Source organism: Nerophis lumbriciformis, linkage group LG06 (assembly GCF_033978685.3).
Source record: "Nerophis lumbriciformis linkage group LG06, RoL_Nlum_v2.1, whole genome shotgun sequence".
In the NCBI taxonomy this organism is placed as follows: Eukaryota; Metazoa; Chordata; class Actinopteri; order Syngnathiformes; family Syngnathidae; genus Nerophis; species Nerophis lumbriciformis.
The window spans coordinates 20,635,951-20,659,391 of NC_084553.2; the positions used below are offsets into that span (position 1 = coordinate 20,635,951).

The 23,441-nt window shown below is 45.4% G+C and overlaps 1 protein-coding gene across 1 annotated transcript in view; it reads right to left on the reverse strand.

The window, feature by feature from the left end:
- Window positions 1-23,441, reverse strand: part of large2 (LARGE xylosyl- and glucuronyltransferase 2) — an 80,013-nt gene that overhangs the window by 29,782 nt on the left and 26,790 nt on the right. The window contains exons 4-5 of the mRNA XM_061963506.2: window positions 8,056-8,138; window positions 150-273 (exon numbers count right to left, since the gene is read on the reverse strand). Of these exons, the coding sequence (XP_061819490.1) occupies window positions 150-273; window positions 8,056-8,138 (207 nt within the window). The remainder of the gene's footprint in view (window positions 1-149; window positions 274-8,055; window positions 8,139-23,441) is intronic.

The window sequence follows — 23,441 nt, forward strand, 5'->3', positions numbered from 1 at the left end:
GCAGAATGCCTAGTTCTGCTGTAGACACACTCCACGCACATATTGCTCGTTAAAAAACAATTATGTATCCTAGAGCATCTTTAGACATCGTTCCTGCTTTCTTAACAGGGAGGTTGAGGTATCAGGATAAGTGCTTAATCAGTTCTTACCTTGAGTTTATCTGCATCGTAGAAACTAACTTGCAAAGAAGGGACCATCCATGACTGAAATAGAGAACTCAGAATTTGGTTGGCCACAGCATCGGTGATAAAATGGAAGTGAAGGGGGTTTCTCCTAGAAAATTGAGACAAAAGAAACAAAGCCTGATCACATCTAAATGTTATCCAGTTTGCACAAAATAAAATAAAAAAACTAGTTAACACAAAAGAAATAGCGTTTCTAACGTCAAACTATTTTCTGTAAAGATTTTACAATTGGTTTTGAAGTTGTGAAGACCTGTTTAAGGATTATAAAACCTGTGGACTTACTGGGGTGCACACAGTATGCCATCCATGGTCCATAGCAACATCTGGAGCTGAAGAACACCTACGCAGGGATGCTTTTCATTGATCTTGGGTCGGCTCTTAAAACAATCCGGCCTTAAAGACTCCGTATCAAACTACAGTACACGACTTTGGACTAACCAATACATTTGATTGGGGACTTGTAACAATCGCACACAGTTTGTGAGAGTTGGTGGGGACACTTCCTCCACCCTTTCTATTAACGCCAAAGGTATGTACACAGTTATCAAACTCTTTACACGCCCTACGCTCTTTTCACACACGACTGCTGTGCCATTTTTTCTTTAAATTTGGTTGTCAACTTTGCTGATGACACTACAGGGATCAGACTCATCGGCAGCAGTGATGAAACAGCATGGATAACTGAAGTACAGTAACTGGACTCATGGGGCAATAACAGTGTGGTGAGTCAGAGTACTACAGCAACTCTCAGTAGGATTTTTCTGTATTTATCATTCGATTAGGAAGAATAATGGTGTCACACGTACATTAAATATGTTTTACACAGTAGAAAATGGGAAGTGATGGTGTAAAAATGTTTCTGCAAACATTATATTGGCGACATGCTGACAAAAACAACAGCCAGTAAGCCACGCTCTTTGCCTCTCAGCCTCATCTTAGCAGGCAGGATAGCCGAACAGCAGTGGACCAGGCAGACTTATATTAGGTTATGCTCTTTATTTGATTTGGAAATGTGCACATTTTGAGATTTTTACTTCAGAAAAACAGATTGTAATCATAGAGAAAATACATTTATAAGACAACTTAATGGTCAAATATAAATATTTTATTTTATGTTTTTAATAGTCTTTTTTTTACTTTAAATATTTGCCTCCCCTGACTGCACGTCCCTTGTGCAATCAATAACTTGATCCTAAACATCAAGAAGAATAAGGAAAATATAGTGTACTTTTGCAAAACTGGACAACGTAACCACCCTTTACTGTCTATTGGCAGAGAGGAGGTGGAAAGGATGAAAAACTTTTTGGGGTGTGACGATGACAGTGGACGTGTCCTGGGGCATAAACACCACCACGACAGATGGAAAGCGGCAACATCGCCTACACTGCCTAAGGAAGCTAAAGACATAAGATGGCAAGATGGCGTCTCTTTGATGTGTATTTTTTCCTTTTCTGTTTTTTGAAATGACGACTGTTTGGTAGTGGCCACTCTCTTCTCGAGCTTTGACAATTCCTCCAGAGTACAGGGTGAGAGAGAAACGGGATCTCGATTCTTCCATACAACATCCTTTGTGATCAGTATCACCCTGTTTATCACCTCTTCCACCAGCTGTCCTCAGGTAGAAGATACAAGTCTGTGCTTGCCAGAAAAAACAGACTGGCCAACAGCTACAGAGATGTGACGTTCGCTAATGAATCGTGTCTTTTGAACGGTTGTTTCTTTCTGCAACGATTGACAGTTGCATGCCCTCAGTTTGGGAGCCATTTGTATATAATTATGTTTTTTATGAGAGATCGATTGATTATCGGTCAGGCCGATAATTGCCGCTGATATTTGGCATTTTGACATATATCCGCTTTGGCCTCTTTTATTTTATCAGTATCAGTCTTTTTTTTACAACTACAACAGAACTACATCAGCAGATAGAATGTATACCAATATGATACCAGTATTTAAAAAGATAGATGATGAGTGAAGTAGATAGTTATAAGCACTGCTCAAGCAGAATACCCTTTTTTTCACTGCAGGGCTCACGCGACTATGCCCACCCCTCCCTTTCTCTTCCTCGAACATTGTTGGTCGCTTGCTCTTGGTATAGCTCTTCCACTTAGCTTTGAAAACTTCCAATTTTTTTTTGCTTGGAAAACCTTTTTTTTTTTCCTTCTTTACTGGTTCCGTTTTGTTTGTTTTTGCTACTGCAAGATCTGCCTCAGTCCACAGCATTTGGAGCGTGGGCTCATTAGAATAGAATAGAATAGAAAGTACTTTATTGATCCTTGGGGGAAATTCAGCACCACAGTTCACTCACAATAGACAATAAGAATAATAATATATATAATATTTTATATATATAATACATAATATATGATACCGGTATATAATATCCATCCATCCATCCATCTTCTTCCGCTTATCCGAGGTCGGGTCGCGGGGGCAGCAGCTTAAGCAGGGAAGCCCAGACTTCCCTCTCCCCAGCCACTTCGTCCAGCTCTTCCTGTGGGACCCCGAGGCGTTCCCAGGCCAGCCGGGAGACATAGTCTTCCCAACGTGTCCTGGGTCTTCCCCGCGGCCTCCTACCGGTGGGACGTGCCCTAAACACCTCCCTAGGGAGGCGTTCGGGTGGCATCCTGACCAGATGCCCGAACCACCTCATCTGGCTCCTCTTGATGTGGAGGAGCAGCGGCTTTACTTTGAGCTCCTCCCGGATGGCAGAGCTTCTCACCCTATCTCTAAGGGAGAGCCCCGCCACCCGGCGGAGGAAACTCATTTCAGCCGCTTGTACCCGTGATCTTGTCCTTTCGGTCATAACCCAAAGCTCATGACCATAGGTGAGGATGGGAACGTAGATCGACCGGTAAATTGAGAGCTTTGCCTTCCGGCTCAGCTCCTTCTTCACCACAACGGATCGATACAGCGTCCGCATTACTGAAGACGCCGCACCGATCCGCCTGTCGATCTCACGATCCACTCTTCCCCCACTCGTGAACAAGACTCCGAGGTAATTGAACTCCTCCACTTGGGGCAAGATCTCCTCCCCAACCCGGAGATGGCACTCCACCCTTTTCCGGGCGAGAACCATGGACTCGGACTTGGAGGTGCTGATTCTCATCCCAGTCGCTTCACACTCAGCTGCGAACCGATCCAGTGAGAGCTGAAGATCCTGGCCAGATGAAGCCATCAGGACCACATCATCTGCAAAAAGCAGAGACCTAATCCTGCAGCCACCAAACCAGATCCCCTCAACGCCTTGACTGCGCCTAGAAATTCTGTCCATAAAAGTTATGAACAGAATCGGTGACAAAGGGCAGCCTTGGCGGAGTCCAACCCTCACTGGAAACGTGTCCGACTTACTACCGGCAATGCGGACCAAGCTCTGGCACTGATCATACAGGGAGCGGACTGCCACAATCAGACAGTCCGATACCCCGTACTCTCTGAGCACTCCCCACAGGACTTCCCGAGGGACACGGTCGAATGCCTTCTCCAAGTCCACAAAACACATGTAGACTGGTTGGGCAAACTCCCATGCACCCTCAAGGACCCTGCCGAGAGTATAGAGCTGGTCCACAGTTCCACGACCAGGACGAAAACCACACTGTTCCTCCTGAATCCGAGGTTCGACTATCCGGCGTAGCCTCCTCTCCAGTACACCTGAATAGACCTTACCGGGAAGGCTGAGGAGTGTGATCCCACGATAGTTAGAACACACCCTCCGGTTCCCCTTCTTAAAGAGAGGAACCACCACCCCGGTCTGCCAATCCAGAGGTACCGCCCCCGATGTCCACGCGATGCTGCAGAGTCTTGTCAACCAAGACAGCCCCACAGCATCCAGAGCCTTAAGGAACTCCGGGCGGATCTCATCTACCCCCGGGGCCTTGCCACCGAGGAGCTTTTTAACTACCTCAGCAACCTCAGCCCCAGAAATAGGAGAGCCCACCACAGACTCCCCAGGCACTGCTTCCTCATAGGAAGACGTGTTGGTGGGATTGAGGAGGTCTTAGAAGTATTCCCTCCACCGATCCACAACATCCGCAGTCGAGGTCAGCAGAACACCATCCTCACCATACACGGTGTTGATAGTGCACTGCTTCCCCTTCCTGAGGCGGCGGATGGTGGACCAGAATTGCTTCGAAGCCGTCCGGAAGTCGTTTTCCATGGCCTCACCGAACTCCTCCCATGTCCGAGTTTTTGCCTCTGCGACCGCTGAAGCCGCACACCGCTTGGCCTGTCGGTACTTGTCCGCTGCCTCAGGAGTCCTATGAGCCAAAAGAACCCGATAGGACTCTTTCTTCAGCTTGACGGCATCCCTCACCGCCGGTGTCCACCAACGGGTTCTAGGATTACCGCCACGACAAGCACCAACTACCTTGCGGCCACAGCTCCAATCAGCCGCCTCGACAATAGAGGCGCGGAACATGGTCCATTCGGACTCAATGTCCAGCACCTCCCTCGTGACATGTTCAAAGTTCTTCCGGAGGTGGGAATTGAAACTCTCTCTGACAGGAGACTCTGCCAGACGTTCCCAGCAAACCCTCACAATGCGTTTGGGCCTGCCAGGTCTGTCCGGCATCCTCCCCCACCATCGCAGCCAACTCACCACCAGGTGGTGATCGGTAGAAAGCTCCGCCCCTCTCTTCACCCGAGTGTCCAAAACATGAGGCCGCAAATCCGATGACACAACTACAAAGTCGATCATGGAACTGCGGCCTAGGGTGTCCTGGTGCCAAGTGCACATATGGACACCCTTATGTTTGAACATGGTGTTTGTTATTGACAATCTGTGACGAGCACAAAAGTCCAATAACAAAACACCACTCGGATTCAGATCCGGGCGGCCATTCTTCCCAATCACGCCTCTCCAGGTTTCACTGTCGCTGCCAACATGAGCATTGAAGTCTCCCAGTAGAACGAGGGAATCACCCGGGGGCGCACTCTCAAGTACTCCCTCGAGTGAATCCAAAAAGGGTGGGTACTCTGAGCTGCGGTTTGGCGCATAAGCGCAAACCACAGTCAGGACCCGTTCCCCCACCCGAAGGCGGAGGGAAGCTACCCTCTCGTCCACCGGGTTGAACTCCAATGTGCAGGCTCTGAGCCGGGGGGAAACAAGAATTGCCACCCCAGCCCGTCGCCTCTCACTGCCGGCAACGCCAGAGTGGAAGAGAGTCCAGCCCCTCTCGAGAGAACTGGTTCCAGAGCCCTTGCTGTGCGTCGAAGTGAGTCCGACTATATCTAGCCGGAACTTCTCCACCTCGCGCACTAGCTCAGGCTCCTTTCCCCCCCAGCGAGGTGACGTTCCACGTCCCAAGAGCTAGCTTCTGTAGCCGAGGATCGGACCGCCAAGTGCCCTGCCTTCGGCTGCCGCCCAGCTCACATCGCACCCGACCTCTATGACCCCTGCTATGGGTGGTGAGCCCATTGGAGGGGGGACCCACGTTGCCTCTTCGGGCTGTGCCCGGCCGGGCCCCATGGGGGCAGGCCCGGCCACCAGGCGCTCGCCATCGTGCCCCACCTCCGGGCCTGGCTCCAGAGGGGGGCCCCGGTGACCCGCGTCCGGGTGAGGGAAATCTGGGTTCCTTGTCAGTGTTCCTCATAGAGATCTTCGAGCTGCTCTTTGTCTGATCCCTCACCTAGGACCAGTTTGCCTTGGGAGACCCTACCAGGGGGCATAAAGCCCCCGGACAACATAGCTCCTAGGATCATTGGGACACGCAAACTCCTCTACCACGTTAAGGTGGCAGCTCAGAGAGGAGGATATATAATATATGAAATATATTCTACATATATTCTACATTTAAGTGCAGTCAAGAAGGAACATATGCATTATACAGTCTGTTGGCTGTCGGTATGAAGGACCTCCTGTGTAGTTCCGTGTTGCATTTTAGGAGTCTGAGCCTTCCACTGAACGTGCTCATTCTCTCCGCAAGGTCCGAGTGTAGTGGGTGGGAGATGTTGTCCATAATGGCTAGGAGTTTTGCTAGACTTCTCCTCTCTGACACCACCGGCAGAGAGTCTAGCTCAACTCCCACCACGTTCCTGGCCTTCTTTACCAGCTTGTCCAGCCTGTTTGCGTCCCTCGCTCTCAGCCCGCTGCCCCAGCAGGCCACGGTGTACAAGAAGGAGCGCGGCAAGTTTCACGTGACGTGATTCCATTAAATAACAATGCTACAGAGTTGGATAGACATGAAAATTACACAAAAAGATAGATCTGCCAAAAATCCAGACTTGTATCTTGACAAATAGGAGATGCGTATATAAGTAATGAAGAGACAGCATTCTCAGACGCTCTTAAGCACCAAGGAAGAAATTATATGTTAGCCAGCTTGAAAAACGTCTCGCCTAAATTGTTTTTATTTAAATGTTTGCAACATTTCAGAGTTCCTCAAGAGGAAACTTTACTATTGAGTAAATGGCAAGTTATTGTAATGTAGAAAAATCCCGTATTTTTACCACTTTTATGAAGAGATTTGCCATATTTTGAAATGCAAATGTTGATGCTCTCTTGACCTGCAGCATTAGACTTAAGTAATAAGTGATGGTGTTTGGTGCTAAATTAACAGCAATATTGCTCCGCATTATGTTGCTAATGGTCCGAAGTTTCCTCAAAAATAATGTTGAAAAAAACTAATTAAAGCCTTGTCCGCTGTTTACTGAGGTAAACTATACATGTTTAAATACCTTATACTGCAAATGAATATTGGTTATTGGCCTCCTTGACTCCTAACAATCGGTATTGACTATGAAAAAAACATCAGTCAATCTCTAGTTTTTATGAGTGTCAACAATTGCCAACGCATACAAGCAACTGGACTGGACTGGACTACAACATGAGTCAGAATCATAGGAAACAAATTCACTTTTGGATTCACTTCTTTGGTTCATTGTTCTCAGCTACAATCGGGCGGAAGGCGGGGTACACCCTGGACAAGTCGCCACCTCATCGCAGGCTCCAGTGCCCCCCGCGACCCCAAAAGGGAATAAGCGGTAGAAAATGGATGGATGGGGATGGATGGTTCATTGTTCTGATGAGGATATGTAAAATAATTCAAGGGAAAACATGCCAGGTACAGCAGTACATTTTTGAATTTACATTTTTAATATGTCCTAATTGCTATTCCAGTTTTGTTTATACTTTTTTATATTTTGAATTTTTACTTATTTGGGTATTTTTTTTGTATTGTCAAAATGTTTTTGTGTTACAACATTTTTTAGGTGAGGGAAAAATAAAAAATAGTGACGTCACTGTCAACGTATGGGGATATGGCACCACCGTAAGAATTTTTGACAATGACAAGACAAAAAAAACCTCAAAAACTATAGTCAATATTTCTAAATAAATCCCACAAATAGAGTGATATAAAAATACTCTATAACAACGAGCTAGTCTTTTTAACGAATCCTTGAAAGGAACGGTTCTTTTAGATCTGGCTCCCTTCCAAGAACCATAAATCCCTTCACTACAACAGACTGTATCCCCAGGCTGTCAGACTGCTGAACACCTACCAAACCTCTCTCTTCCCCATCCATGAACACACCTACCACCACTACAGTAAGTATGGACGGAGTTTGCATCGTTGCAACTCTAACAGCGTACTGTGTAATTGCATATCTCAGCTTTTTGATCTTCCCTTTACATGCAAGGTCCTGTTTTATCCGTGCCCACACTTGACTGCTTTAAAGTCTTTTATGATTACACAAGGGTATTGATGGGTTTTGTGGTACTGATTGCACCACTTGATGCACTTTTATTACATCACAGCTATAATGAACACTTGACAGATAAGGGGACAAAAAACAACAAAACATTTTAGAGACTCGTTATTTCTTTCTTTCCGTCTTTAAAAAAAAAAGGAAAGTTGCTCAACTGTCTCACCTGTGAAAGAGGACAGATTTGACAAGTGTGACCACATCTCTACTGGCGTTGTGTCCAGCACAAACACAGGCGATGTGTATCATCTGTGGAAACATAAGACTGTAAATGTCACCTGGTTTACACTCACTGCTAGCCTGCAAATATTGTATACTTTTAGAATCATATGCAATTAGGGTTTAGCAATAAACTGGGATTAGCATTTGAGTATCATTAACAAACTGTACAACAAACGTAAGGAGAACAAACATAAATGGCATTAGTCATATGTCATTTATTTGCACTTTAACGAAACATGGTCACCTTTTTTTGGTCCAATGGATTTAACTGAAATTCATCAGGAAAAAGTGTCAGGAAAACGTAATGACAGGGAGTTTTTAGTATCCATGGGAAAATAACATAAAATGTATTAACATAAAAAGTGGTGTTGAAAATGTTATGATATGTGGCATTAAAGAAAACCTCTAGTCAGCACAGTGCTGGATATCCAGAGGATCCGGATCTTCACTTGCCTGACTTGTGATAGGACAACTATCTTTGTCTTTGGTGCAGCAGCTATATTAGACTTAGACTTAGACTTAGACTTAGACAAACTATAATCGATAAGGTACCAGAGCTTGAAGTAAGGATGCGTCCATGACGTTTCTAGTTTGTTCTTCTGCCGGAAAGTCTAAGTCAGGTTATGTTTTGTACACTATGACAGACAATTATAATAATAGTAATATGGAATTGTACTTATAATGCACTTTACATTTTCGACAAATCTCAAAGTGCAACGGTGGGTACATACTATTAAAAACAAGTTTAAAAGTAAAAAAACAGGAAGGTGAGTCGTAAAATATTGTGTGCTTAGGAGGGGAATGCTCTGTTGAAAAGGAAGGTTTTAAGTTGTTTTTGAAGGATTCAACTGTCTGTGGGTTACAAATGCATTCAGGAGAATGTTCCGGAGGCTGGATGTAGATGAGCAAAAGGCATGGTCCCCAATCGTGCAAAGCTTGGTGTAGGGTGTGAGGAGGCACTTTGAATTGCTGGGCAGGAGGTGCCTGGAGCTGGTTTTGGGGGATTAAAAGTTATTTCAGATCATCATCATCATCACCCTGGGGGCCGGGGCGCACTTGAATACAAGCCACAACACTTTGTGGTTCGCCATGACAACGGAGAGGTCCTGTTTCTCGAGCCCTGCATCCCTTGATAGTACATCTGCGAAGGTGAGGCCTCTGTAGCGGACTGGGCTACTAGGTTTCCACAGCAGTAGTGGCTGAACGATTTCCCCAGTGGCACGATAGCAGTGCCCAGTCAACGAGAGCCTTCGCTTTGCTACCTTCTGAGATAGTGGCATAACACATCCGTGTATACGCTCTAGGGTAGCATGCTCGGACCAGTGAATGTTTTGGACGCGTCTGGGCAAGTTGGTGTAAGCTACGTCCATGCGCTTCTGTTGTTGTGTGGTGAGAGTCCTTGTTTATGCACCACAGAGGAGAATAGGCTCGATCAGCGTTCTAAAGATGTGAATTTTAGTTTCATTACCGATGGTCGAGTGCCATAACTTATGCAGCTTATTGCAGGCTGTCCATGGTGAGGCTTTGCGGGACTTCATATCTTTTGCGGCATCCATTATGTAAGACCCAAGACACTTGAAGCCGGTTACTTGGTTTATACTGTTCCCAAAAGATGACAAAAGGCAGCAATCTGCAGAGGTGTGGACTCGAGTCACATGACTTGGACTCGAGTCAGACTCGAGTCATGAATTTGATGACTTTAGACTCGACTTGACAAAATGTAAAGAGACTTGCAACTCGACTTAGACTTTAACATCAATGACTTGTGACTTCACTTGGACTTGAGGCTTTTGACTTGACATGACTTGCTACTTTCCCCAAAATCCAAAGCTTAAAAAGTTATTTGGGAGCGCTCCGTATTTTTAATTTTCTTCGTCTGTGTCGATCAGCGTGTTGTTCCTGTCAGCTGGTGTGCTGTCAGTACAACAGCCAATCAAATTACATCTACGTTGTTTTCATCACACAGCATTCATCCAATCAAATTGCAGTACAACCAATGAACAAGAGTTGTCAAACAACGTGCCAGTGAGAAACAATTATGTTAAAGTTGGTTTTGTTCGGGTATAAAAACTACGACTTGGTCAACAAAAGACGAATTGCCGTATGCAAATCACGCGGTTCGATTATTACAGACGGAGACGCAACAACTTCCAACTTTGTTCGACATTTGAAGTTGCACAAAGAAGGGTAAGTTTTGAATGTAAGATAACGTTTATTGGCTAAGTAACGTGACTTTTATTTGCTGTGTCGTTAAATCAGTGAGGCTGCAAACTCACTGCTAACGTTATAACCATAGACATCTTATAAGTAGACGCAGCATGGAGCGCTACTGCCTACTGGCGCAGACGAGACGCGGGGCCGCCATCTTGGAGTGGTGATCTGTTCCACTCAGTGCAATTCATTTGGCAGGAGCAATGAACTGTCAGCACATTTAATTCATTTTACCTCACTGAATACTAGGGATGTCCCGATCCAGGTTTTTGCACTTCCGATCCGATAACGATATTGTTTTTGCATTTCCGATCCGATACCGATACTGACCGATACCGATACTGACCGATACTGGCCTATCCGAGCATGTATTAAAGTTTAAAGTTATTTAGCCTACTTAGTTGTCAGAATCATGTTGAAAAGGGTTTTAGTACTCTTGATAACAACTAGCCAGCTGAATTAGGGGAGTTTGAATAATACACAATGGTTGGTAACAAGAAACTGACCTGTTTATTCAAGGATAAACACAAAATAGACAAACATGACAAACATGACAAACAGAAATGGCATCATTGAACTAGGGCTGGGCGATATGGCCTTTTTTAAATATTGCGATATTTTAAGGCCATATTGCGATACACAATATATATCTCGATATTTTGCCTTAGCCTTGAATGAACACTTGATGCATATAATCACAGCAGTATGATGATTCTATGTGTTTTGATTGATTGATTGAGACTTTTATTAGTAGGTTGCACAGTGAAGTACATATTCCGTACAATTGACCACTAAATGGTAACACCCCAATAAGTTTTTCAACTTGTTTAAGTCGGGGTCCACTTAAATTGATTCATGATACAGATATATACTATCAGATATATACTATCATCATAATACAGTCATCACACAAGATAATCACAGTGAATTATTTACATTATTTATAATCCAGGGTGTGGAGGGGGGCGCCAGATGTAAGTGTCAAAAAGACAGCCAAAAGAGTTTGATATGAGACAACCCAAAGTTAAAATATAGGGTAGAAATGCACCCATTTGCAGGAAATGTAGTCTTGATTTTCAAAATGTTCTTTCAAGGCTTGCATGTCTACATTAAAACATTCTTCTTCATACTGCATTAATATATGCTACTTTTAAACTTTCATGCAGAGAAGGAAATCGCAACTAAAAAAATCACTAATTTTTTCATACGGTGTTGATGTGGAAATTTTTGCCTCAGCATTTTGATGGTGTGGACGTGTGGCACCGAATGGAGATAAGCGTCTCGACAGACGTCACAATATTTGAACAATGATGACGAAAACTGTTTTCTCTGTCGTGTCCGTGTGTCGAAAATTGTTATGCGCCTATTTTTTTATTAGATTTTGTGCGTGACATAGATATGCTATGCGCAGAGGACGCTTAAACAGTACGCAATTGCACAGGCGAGCACCTTAGAGGGAGCGTTGCTCGCACGGCTGCGCTAGCATCACAGCTAACGTTAGCCATGCTGCTACCTCTCTGCTCGGGGAGGACGTATACTTATGTGACGTATGTCGTGACAGTATGTGACGTATGACGTGACAGTATGTGACGTATGTAAGAAGGTGCGCTTGCTGTCTGTGAGAGGGAGACACAGGAAAGAGTGAGAAGAGCCTGTCGTGTAATGCCAGCAGCTAAAAGCTACTCCGTGAGAATTCACAGACATGTGGATGTGTTAAAGGTGTGCTGGAAAAGGCGGAACGGAAATTACGGAGCAGCAGAAAAGTGGAATGTATTATTTAAATCGGTGCGTTGAAAAACACGGACCTGAGTTTTTTTTTAAACTGGATCTGGATCGGCATTTTCCCATGCCTTGCCGATACGCAATTTTTGGCAAATATCGGCAGCCGATCCGATCCAAATATCGGATCGGGACATCCCTAGTGGTGACTGGACCTGATTTGGGGTGCCGACTAATTTGGTTTCAGTTTTTTAGCTGTTGAGTTGTAGAACATTTTGGCTCATCAATGTCTTTATCTTCCTCAGGAAATCAATGAGTGTGGGGGGGAATGGTGAGGGATTAGAGATAGAGGTAGAGGGATCCATTTTCCGGTAGAGTTGAGTTGTGTATAATCTGCCTTGCAGTGGAAGGTAATTCCATGACTGTGTATAATGTGACCGAGGGGAAGCAGGTGGAATGATGGATTGTGCTTTTCCGTGGTAGGATAAATGATAAATGATAAATGGGTTGTACTTGTATAGCGCTTTTCTACCTTCAAGGTACTCAAAGCGCTTTGACACTACTTCCACATTTACCCATTCACACACACATTCACACACTGATGGCGGGAGCTGCCATGCAAGGCGCTAACCAGCAGCCATCACGAGCAAGGGTGAAGTGTCTTGCTCAGGACACAACGGACATGACAAGGTTGGTACTAGGTGGGGATTGAACCAGGGACCCTCGGGTTGCGCACAGCCACTCTCCAGGATCTGAACCATTTCAGTGTGGGACCAGACAGACCAGCAGTGAGATGTAGACACTGGAGCAGGATGTGATGGTCAACTGCATCGAATGCAGTGATCAATTCGAGGAGGATGAGAAGGAAAGGGGAAACATTATCGGCAGCCAGAAGTCGGTCGTGTAGGGCATGTGGGGGGTTTCATAATCCGTATGATGACCTCAAGCTCTTTTTGAGAAATTTTAGAAAAGGTGGAAAAAGGTTGGGAGACAGAGTGTGGACTGCCTGTGGTGATGGATGAAGATAGGGGGACATAGAGACAGAAGCAAATCGTTTTTAACTTTTTTTCTGAAAAATGAAATATGTGGAATTTCTGAATGAGGGGTTTGTGGTTTGAGGAGATGGCTTATGGTGGTAAAAAGCTGTTTGGAGTTTCCTGGGTTATTGTTGAGTAAAATTGTGATCTAGTGTCTTTGAGATATTTTAAGTGTTGGAGTTGGTGCTCACGGTAGGCCAGTCTGTGGACAGTGAGACTCGAAGCCTTGGAGCGCCACTCAAGGACATGCCCCACCGTTTTCATCTTTCTGAGTTGATTTGTGAACCAGGGGGAAAGTGCTGGAAGTTGACTGTCCTAGATTTTAAAGGGGAACTGCAGTATTTTGGGGAATTTTGCCTATTGTTCACAATCATTATGGAAAACATGACAACAGATGGATTTTTTTATTCATGCATTCTAAATATTAAGTAAATTAGATGAAAAGTCTGCTTACAATGGAGCCTGTGGGAGCCATTCAATTCTGCCAATAGTGCCCCTAAAAAAACATCCAAACACCTACATTAGGGTTTTATATACATGATGTAAGTATACAGTATATGTAATGTAGTAATAGGTACATTTATAATAACATTTACCATACATGTATTTTGATGAGAGCCAACAGACATAATTAAACATCACTTACTGTATAAGGTCTGCTGTCATTAGGATTCCTACTGCTAGAATGTTCATATATTCCTATTTATATGAAAAAAATGTCTCATAATCTTCGCGTAGAAACGAGGTGAAACGGGGGGTACAAGCACTTTTCGTGTCGTCCTCACCAGTTCAAGGTCCTAAAAGGCTGTCAATGTGTCCGAACTATTTGGATTATATTCTCACTCGTCTACTTCCCATGATTTATGATCTACAATAAACTTATAGGAAGCAAGGAAACGAGGAAACAGCAGACCACTCGATGATGTAAACATAAGCACACAAGCTTGTGATCACGGCGCCGCTGTAAATAGTTTGACTGCGTTAGTGCTTATAATAACAATATCACTAATACTTGGTTAATATGCATGCCACAAAATGTTAATTAGGTATTGTTGGCACTTTTTGAATGGTTATTTATCGTTTTTTATGGGCTGAATAGTGGAGCTCCCATTGGCTCCGCTGTAAGCAGACTTTTAATTACGTTGATTTAATATTTAGAATGTTTTTAAAAAAAATACTTCCATCGTCATGTCTTTCATATGATTGTGAACGATAGGAAAATTCCAAAAAAAGGGCAGTTCTTCTTTAAGGGTGCGTGGGTGTCCAGGGTGAGTGGTTGTAAAATTCAACTGATTCAGTAACAGATGAAGTAGTCCATTTGGATGCTGCTTCTGCTTGCTACTTCAGCTACTGCACTGGTTAACACCTTCTACAGGAGGTGAAAAGAGGAGCCAAATGCACAGGTCTCCTCAGCCGTTACTTTGTCTTACTGCTGTGGTGTAGCTCCATCTATGGGCAATCGTGAATGGCCTCAACAGAATACCTGGTGGAAGATGGCAATAGTAACAAGCAACACAACGGCTAGAAAAGCGAAAGAGGGCTGCACCAAAGTCTCCTCAGTCGTCTAAGTCTCCATGCCACTAGACTCAGGTCCGTTAGTTGGCAAGGAGGATGACCGCGCACAAGTCTCCTCACTATAAAAGATTACGTCATACACCCCAAGTTGTTTTTGTTTTCTTCTTGTAAACTGATTTTCTCAGTGTGAGCTGTCAATAAGGACTTTAAGCTTTCGTCTGTTGTCGCTGTCTCAGCCTCAAGGGTCCAACCTATCTTTTTCTTCATCTCCGTCTTTTTGATCAAGATGGTGCAGTGGATGGCTGCCACGGTACTGTGCTCTCTTGTAGTTGTTGGGTTTTCTTTATTCCTGCGGTATTCTGCTGGCGTCCTCTGGTTTCTTTGACTAGAGAAGAACTACTAATTGGACAATTTTCAGCTAAACTGTTTTCCCCGGTTCTTATTAAACCAAAGAATTGCGCAGAGATTCTCACTGGATGAGCACCAGCTCTCTATGGAGTTTCAGCTCCTCAGAGCAGACCGCATAAAAGACCTCTCAGGGAGGACGAAGGTCTGAGGAATATGCTTCTATATAAACAAAGGATGATGCACAGACGGCATAGTGTTGAAGCAGACATGTAACCCACTTCTGGATATTTTTTCATAAACTGTATACCGGTTTAGTTATTTTCGTGTAGTATGGTCTGTGTTTACATCCCACCTCAGGCCTGCGTAACAGAAGCGTTACAGCCCCTGGCTGACCATATTGCAGATGTGGAGAAAAAAACTCCCTGCTCATAATTCTGGGGGATTTTAACAGAGCGAATTTCTGTTTTTGCACAAACAGCAACAACAAGCCCTGGTTTACACCTCAGTTTAGGAAGCTGCTTCAGGCTAAGACGGACACCAACAGGAGTGGGGACGGGGTCCTGTTCAAGCAGACCAGGAACAAATTGCCAAAAGAGAGCAGGGTAGCTAAAAGGAGTAACACTGAGGTTGCCTCTACACTAAGACGGCTGATGTTATACAGGGTATAACCCACCTAACCTTATCCCTGTCCACACACACACAATTTCATCGTTTAAGCTTTGGTTTAAGACTCCCACCCCCCTCCGTCCGCGGGCGCAACGCAACCTAATAGGCATGCACGGAAAATGGCAGACGTGCATATATTACGTCATAGTCACCTCTGACCTGGAAGTGCATCCTTACCTGGCAGATAAACATGAAGAGATGCAAGCAAGATGTTCATTTCGATTTCTTATCTGCGACTTGTTGTGCAAAGATACCGAAAATGGCTGTGAGTGTAACCAAGAAGAGGGATTTCTTTGTCTGTACCTAGACATTGAGTAATCACTCGACTTACATCGCGCACAATAACTGATACAGTCTGCTTTGCCAGTCCAAATGCATTCGCTGTTTTCCAAAGTTTTCCCTCGTCGGCCAAGTAATACAAAGTACACGCTACCTTTTTTTTTATCATATCCTTGGGAGCCCGCTTTCTCGTTTTCTCTCCTTCGACAAATGGAAGAAGTTTTTCGCTAAGTAGAATCACAGCTGACCTGGACATTCGAAAGTTCTCTTGCCATTCCTCTGGCACAACACACCCGTTGTTGCCGTCTGAGATGTGGTGTATCCTAAATAGCTGCAATCGTGCATTTCCTTCTCATAAGGTACTCATGTGTGATTTCTACAAGCCCCTGTATATGTAGAAGAAGGAGAAACACAGGCATGTCTGGATGATTCGCCTCCATCTTTCAGTGTTTACCTCTGAGTGTAGACCGGTTGTTATAAGGCTGGCTGTGGCGCGTTGTTTCTGACATCACTTCCTCTACGAACTCTGTGTATAAATGATCAATGAGTCCATACAGAGCTAAGAGACATAGATTCAAGAAATAGACCGCGCACTTACCCGTGTAAAAAAATTCCCAAGAAGGGGAACCTTAAACGATGGGTTAGTGTGGCTGACACGGGGTTTAGGCTGAATAGTTATTCGTTTAAGGAGTTATCCGGCTTAATATAGACAGGGCCTGAGAAGCTAAAAGAAAGATTCTCAGCTAACGACCCCTTCAGCAGTTTTGAAAGGCAACACCCCACCCTGTAGGTAACAATTAACTGGCTAAGGACCTGAACAGCTTCTACTGCAGATTTTCACAACCATCACACATACACTTAGGCTTAATTTGAATTCTCCCTCCTCCCTCTGCCCTCTTTTACTTCACCCTCCCCCTTGGCTCTAGCATCTAGGGCCATGGCGAAGTATTGCAAATACGCTCCTATGCATAGGGAGGTCACTCAAATCTCATTACGTCATCAACCGTTGCCATTTGCCAGCAGTTATGTAAGGCAGATGCGACAATTATTTGTTTACGTTCAAGATGTTGTCACACGCAATGTTCGGCTTTGTTTGTGTTTGTTCGTTTTATTGTTTTTTTCCTCTTTTTTTACTGTTTAGAAGACAATGTTTTTGGCGAAATATGCAAGTGCTGGCGCTTCAGCTTGCGGTATGTAAATAGTGTTTCACTGTGTATTTGTGTTTGAAAACAATATTTACGTGCAGTAACAAAAGTTGAAGAGCTCAAAGACCTCTATGAAGAACACGAACAAAGGACCTAGATTTCCCTCGCCCGGACGCGGGTCACCGGTGCCCCCCTCTGGAGCCAGGCCCGGAGGTGGGGAACGATGGCGAGCGCCTGGTGGCCGGGCCTGTCCCCATGGGGCCCGGCCGGGCACAGCCCGAAGAGGCAACGCCTCCTGAGCCATCCGCCGCCTCAGGAAGGGGAAGCAGTGCACTCTCAACACCGTGTATGGTGGGAGTAAGTCGGACACGTTTCCAGTGAGGGTTGGACTCCGCCAAGGCTGCCCTTTGTCACCGATTCTGTTCATAACCTTTATGGACAGAATTTCTAGGCGCAGTCAGGGCGTTGAGGGTATCTGGTTTGGTGGCTGCAGGATTAGGTCTCTGCTATTTGCAGATGATGTGGTCTTGATGGCTTCCTCTGGCCAAGATCTTCAGCTCTCACTGGATCGGCTCGCAGCTGAGTATGAAGCGACTGGGATGGGAATCAGCACCTCCAAGTCCGGGTCCATGGTTCTCTCCCGGAAAAGGGTGGAGTGCCATCTCCGGGTTGGGGAGGAGATCTTGCCCCAAGTGGAGGAGTTCAAGTACCTCGGAGTCTTGTTCACGAGTGGGGGAAGAGTGGATCGTGAGATCGACAGGCGGATCGGTGCGGCGTCTTCAGTAATACGGACGCTGTATCGATCCGTTGTGGTGAAGAAGGAACTGAGCCGGACGGCAAAGCTCTCGATTTACCGGTCGATCTACGTTCCCATCCTCACCTATGGTCATGAGCTTTGGATCATGACCGAAAGGACAAGATCACGGGTACAAGCGGCCGAAATGAGTTTCCTCTGCCGGGTGGCGGGGCTCTCCCTTAGAGACAGGGTGAGAAGCTCTGTCATCCGGGGGGAACTCAAAGTAAAGCCGCTGCTCCTCCACATCGAGAGGAGCCAGATGAGGTGGTTCGGGCATCTGGTCAGGATGCCACCCGAACCCCTCCCTAGGAAGGTGTTTCGGGCACGTCCGACCGGTAGGAGGCCACGGGGAAGACCCAGGACACGCTGGGAAGACTATCTCTCCCGGCTGGCCTGGGAACGCCTCGGGATCCCCCGGGAGGAGCTGGACGAAGTGGCTGGGGAGAGGGAAGTCTGGGCTTCCCTGCTTAAGCTGCTGCCCCCGCGACCCGACCTCGGATAAGCGGAAGAAGATGGATGGATGGATGGATGGATGGATAACAAAAGTTTGATGTTTGACTAAACCACCAGTGTCATTATTATGAAAATCATTAATTACGCTTATTACTTACATTTGTATGCTTCTCTAAATTTCTGGCCTGCCGTCTTTCTCCTTGCACTTGATAGTGTAGGGAAGTCTGCAAGCTCACTTCGCTTCGAGGGGGTACTTCGCCCTTACCCTCTACTTGGCGGATAATTTGAACGCCTCTTGATTGACATGAATGCGCAAAACCAAGGAGGGAGAGCAAAAACAAGGGCGGAAAAAGGGGCATTCGAATACCCTACCTGCTCCCCTCACAACCCTTTGCCTTCTGACGCCCCACTTGCACTGACAGTCTGTGAGAAGGATGTTTGCCAGCTTTCCCAGAAACAAAAGATCAGAAAGGCTCTAGGACCAGACGGTGTGTCCCCCTCCTGCCTGAGAGTCTGTGTTGAGCAGAAGGCCCCCATCTTCATGCAGATTTTCAACTCATCCCTGTAGCTATGCGAAGTGCCTTCTTGCTTCTAAGGCTCCACCATCTTTCCAGTCCCGAAGAAACCTCCCACCACAGGACTCAATGACGACAGACCCGTAGCCCTGACGCCTGTGGTCATGAAGTCCTTTGAGAGACTTGTGCTGCGCCACCTGATGGTCATCACAGGACCCCTGCTGGACCCCTACAGTTTTCCTATCGAGTAAATCGTTCAGTGGAGGATACAGTCAACATGGGACTGAACCACATCCTGCATCACCTTACCTCCCCAGAGACCTATGCTAGGATCCTGTTTGTGGACTTCAGCTTTGCATTTAACACTATCATCCTGGTTATTCTGCACTGCAAACTCAGTCAGCTCACAGTCCTGGCCTCTACATGTTAGTGGATCACCAACTTCCTGACTGACAGAAGGCAGCAGTATACGCTGAGGAGCATCACATCCAGCACCTGGAAAATCAGCATGGGCGCACAGCAGGGATGTGTTTTCTCCCAAATGCTTTTTTCCCAGACATTGTGGTCCCCCTAGTCAAAATAAATGCCCATGTCTGCTCTACACCAATGACTGCACCTCAGGGGATCCTTCTGTGAAACTCTTGAAGTTCACAGACGACACCACTGCCATCGGTCTCATACAGGATGGCAACGAGTCTGCTGTGGAACAGCTGGTTTTTTTGTGCAGCCAGAACCACCTGGAGCTGAAGCAGTTAAAGACAGTGGAGATGACAGTGAACGTCAGGAGAAGCCTCACCTCACACTCCCCCCTCACAATTCTGAACAGCACAGTGTCAACTGTGGACTCTCTCAGGTTCCTGGGATACACAATCTCAAGGGACCTAAAGTTGATCTCCCACAATAGGCACTATTACATTGCAGGAACTTTTTGAGGAAGTTCCCTACTTATTTAAATAAAGTTTCCCATGTGTTTCCACCAAAAACTACCCGGGTAGATTTAGTTCTTATAGAAAGCTGTCGGCGTTCCTCCTAGCTCAGTGGGACTTTTCCAAGCGGCCAGAAACCTTTTTTAGGGGCGCGCTGTGCTGTCGAACGGTAATTGGTTGAACACATTTGGGGGCGTTCCTGAAACTTCTCTTTCAAACACACAACCACCATTGAAATATATGTGGTGACTTGTTTATGTCTTAATTATTGTGTATTTCTATTACAACAAACTTGACAACAGAGAGAAAGAAGAACAAAAGGAGCTTTGGAAATGTATTAACTTTTGTGGGGCAGCTTTGTGCTAAAGAACGCTGATCAGTGAAACTATCTTGCAGTGTTTTTACTCAGCCGTAGTCTTTAAACTACATGCAATTTATCATTGTTTATTATTTTTTACAAACTTCATTTTGATACGCAAAGCTAAGAGAAATGTACAGACTATTTTAAATGTCTTTACAGAGAAGTACAAACCCTGTTTCCATATGAGTTGGGAAATTGTGTTATATGTAAATATAAACGGAATACAATGATTTGCAAATCATTTTCAACCCATATTCAGTTGAATATACTACAAAGACAACATATTTGATGTTCAAACTGATAAACTTTTTTTTTTTTGCAAATAATCATTAACTTTACAATTTGATGCCAGCAGCACGTGACAAAGAAGTTGGGAAAGGTGGCAATAAATACTGATAAAGTTGAGGAATGCTCATCAAACACTTATTTGGAACATCCCACAGGTGTGCAGGCTAATTGGGAACAGGTGGGTGACATGATTGGGTATAAAACAGCTTCCAAAAAAATACTCAGTCTTTCACAAGAAAGGATGGGGCGAGGTACACCCCTTTGTCCACAACTGCGTGAGCAAATAGTCAAACAGTTTAAGAACAACGTTTCTCAAAGTGCAATATCAAGAAATTTAGGGATTTCAACATCTACGGTCCATAATATCATCAAAAGTTTCAGAGAATCTGGAGAAATCACTGCACGTAAGCGGCATGGCCGGAAACCAACATTGAATGACCGTGACCTTCGATCCCTCTGTATCAAAAACCGACATCAATCTCTAAAGGATATCACCACATGGGCTCAGGAACACTTCAGAAAACCACTGTCACTAAATACAGTTTGTCGCTACATCTGTAAGTGAAGTGCAAGTTAAAGCTCTACTATGCAAAGTGAAAGCAATTTATCAACAACATCCAGAAACGCCGCCGGCTTCTCTGGGCCCGAGATCATCTAAGATGGACTCATGCAAAGTGGAAAAGTGTTCTGTGGTCTGACGAGTCCACATTTCAAATTGTTTTTGGAAATATTCGACATCGTGTCATCCGGACCAAAGGGGAAGCGAACCATCCAGACTGTTATCGACGCAAAGTTCAAAAGCCAGCATCTGTGATGGTATGGGGGTGCATTAGTGCCCAAGGCATGGGTAACTTACACATCTGTGAATGCACCATAAATGCTGAAAGGTACATACAGGTTTTGGAACAACATATGCTGCCATCTAAGCGCCGTCTTTTTCATGGACGCCCCTGCTTATTTCAGCAAGACAATGCCAAGCCACATTCAGCACGTGTTACAACAGCGTGGCTTCGTAAAAAAAAGAGTGCGTGTAGTTTCCTGGCTCGCCTGCAGTCCAGACCTGTCTCCCATCGAAAATGTGTGGCGCATTATGAAGCGTAAAATACGACAGCGGAGACCCCGGACTGTTGAACGACTGAAGCTCTACATAAAACAAGAATGGGAAAGAATTCCACTTTCAAAGCTTCAACAATTAGTTTCCTCAGTTCCCAATTGTTTATTGAGTGTTGTTAAAAGAAAAGGTGATGTAACACAGTGGTGAACATGCCCTTTCCCAACTACTTTGGCACGTGTTGCAGCCATGAAATTCTACGTTAATTATTATTTGCAAAAAAATATAAAGTTTATGAGTTTGAACATCAAATATCTTGTCTTTGTAGTGCATTCAATTGAATATGGGTTGAAAAGGATTTGCAAATGATTGTATTCCATTTATATTTACAAATCACACAATTTCCCAACTCATATGGAAACAGGGTTTGTATGAAGCCGGACTCAAAGCGGAGACCTCAGCTGTTTACTATTCTGACTTTGTTGGATAAATGTGGAAAAATTGAGGCAGTACACAAGTGGATCGTAGATAAATAACATCAAATATTGATTATTTACTAATGCTAACAAGCTAACGCTAAGGCTGATGTATGTGGGGTGGTACCGGGGGTGGAAGCAAGCTAGACATGATCATCAAACAGGCATTCAAAGCTGCACCCCGTCCCCAACTCGGCTCCTCAGACCATCTCTCTGTGATGCTAATTCCTGCATACAAGCCCCTGCTGATCAGGAAGAAAGCTACAATGAAGCAGGTGAGAATCTGGCCAGAGTGAGCAATGGAAGCATTACAAGACTGCTTCGAAAGCACAGACTTAGACATTTTCAAGGCAGCCACCACAGAAAATCATCACACGTGTGGAGGAGTATGCAGAGTCTGTGTCCGCATACATTCAGAAGTGCATGGAGGATGTTAGTGTGATCAAGAACATCCCCACACGGGCCAACGAGAAACCCTGGATGAACAGTGAGGTAAGTGCAATGCTGAAGGCTCGGAACAACGCTTTTAAATCTGGCGACATGGTAGCACTTAAAAAAGCCAGTGCCAAACTGAACCGTGCCATTAGGGTTGCAAAGCGTGCTCACAGTCAGAAAATGCAGGACTTCTTCGAGAACCCCACGAACACTAGACAAGTGTGGCAGAGCATACATGTCATCACGGACTATAAAGCTACTTGTCCCTGGACAACAGCATCAGCTAACTTAACAACCTCAACAACCACTTTGCGAGGTTTGAGGCACTTAACACCACTACGGCAGGGAAATCCATCCCTCGCCCTGATGAGCAGCCGCTCAACCTGGACACTGCGGATGTCCGGAGAATCCAGAGGAGAGTGAACCCCTGGAAAGCAGCGGGACCTGATGACATTCCGGGCAGGGTGCTTAAGGGATGTACAGACCAGCCGGCTGGGGTTATCACAGACATCTTCAACAACTTGCTGGCCCAGGCTGTGGTACCATCATGTTTTAAGACGGCCACAATCATTGCAGTGCCTAAAAAACCCACAATCTCCTCTCTCAATGACTATCCACCCGTGGCACTCACCCCCATCATAATGAAGTGCTTCGAGAGGATGATAAAAGAACACATTGTCTCCAGACTCCCCCCCACATTCGTCCCATACCAGTTTGCTTATCGCCCTAACCGCTCCACAGAGGATGCCATCTCCTCTGCACTCCACCTGAGCTTAGAACATCTGGAAGGAAAGGACACACATGTGCAGAAGTTTTTTCTGGACTTCAGCTCGGCGTTCAACACCATCATCCCGCAGCACTTGGTGAGCAAACTGGCCCCCCTTGGATTCAGTACCCCCCTATGCAACTGGCTGCTTGACTTCCTCACAGACAGACCCCAGTCTGTGAGAGTGGGCGACAACACCTCCAGTGACATCTCCCTGTGCACCGGCTCCCCCAGGGCTGCGTTCTGAGTCCACTGCTGTTCACATTGATGACTCATGACTGCTGCGCCAGGTCCACTACTAGCCACATTGTGAAGTATGCGGATGACACAACAGTAGTGGGCC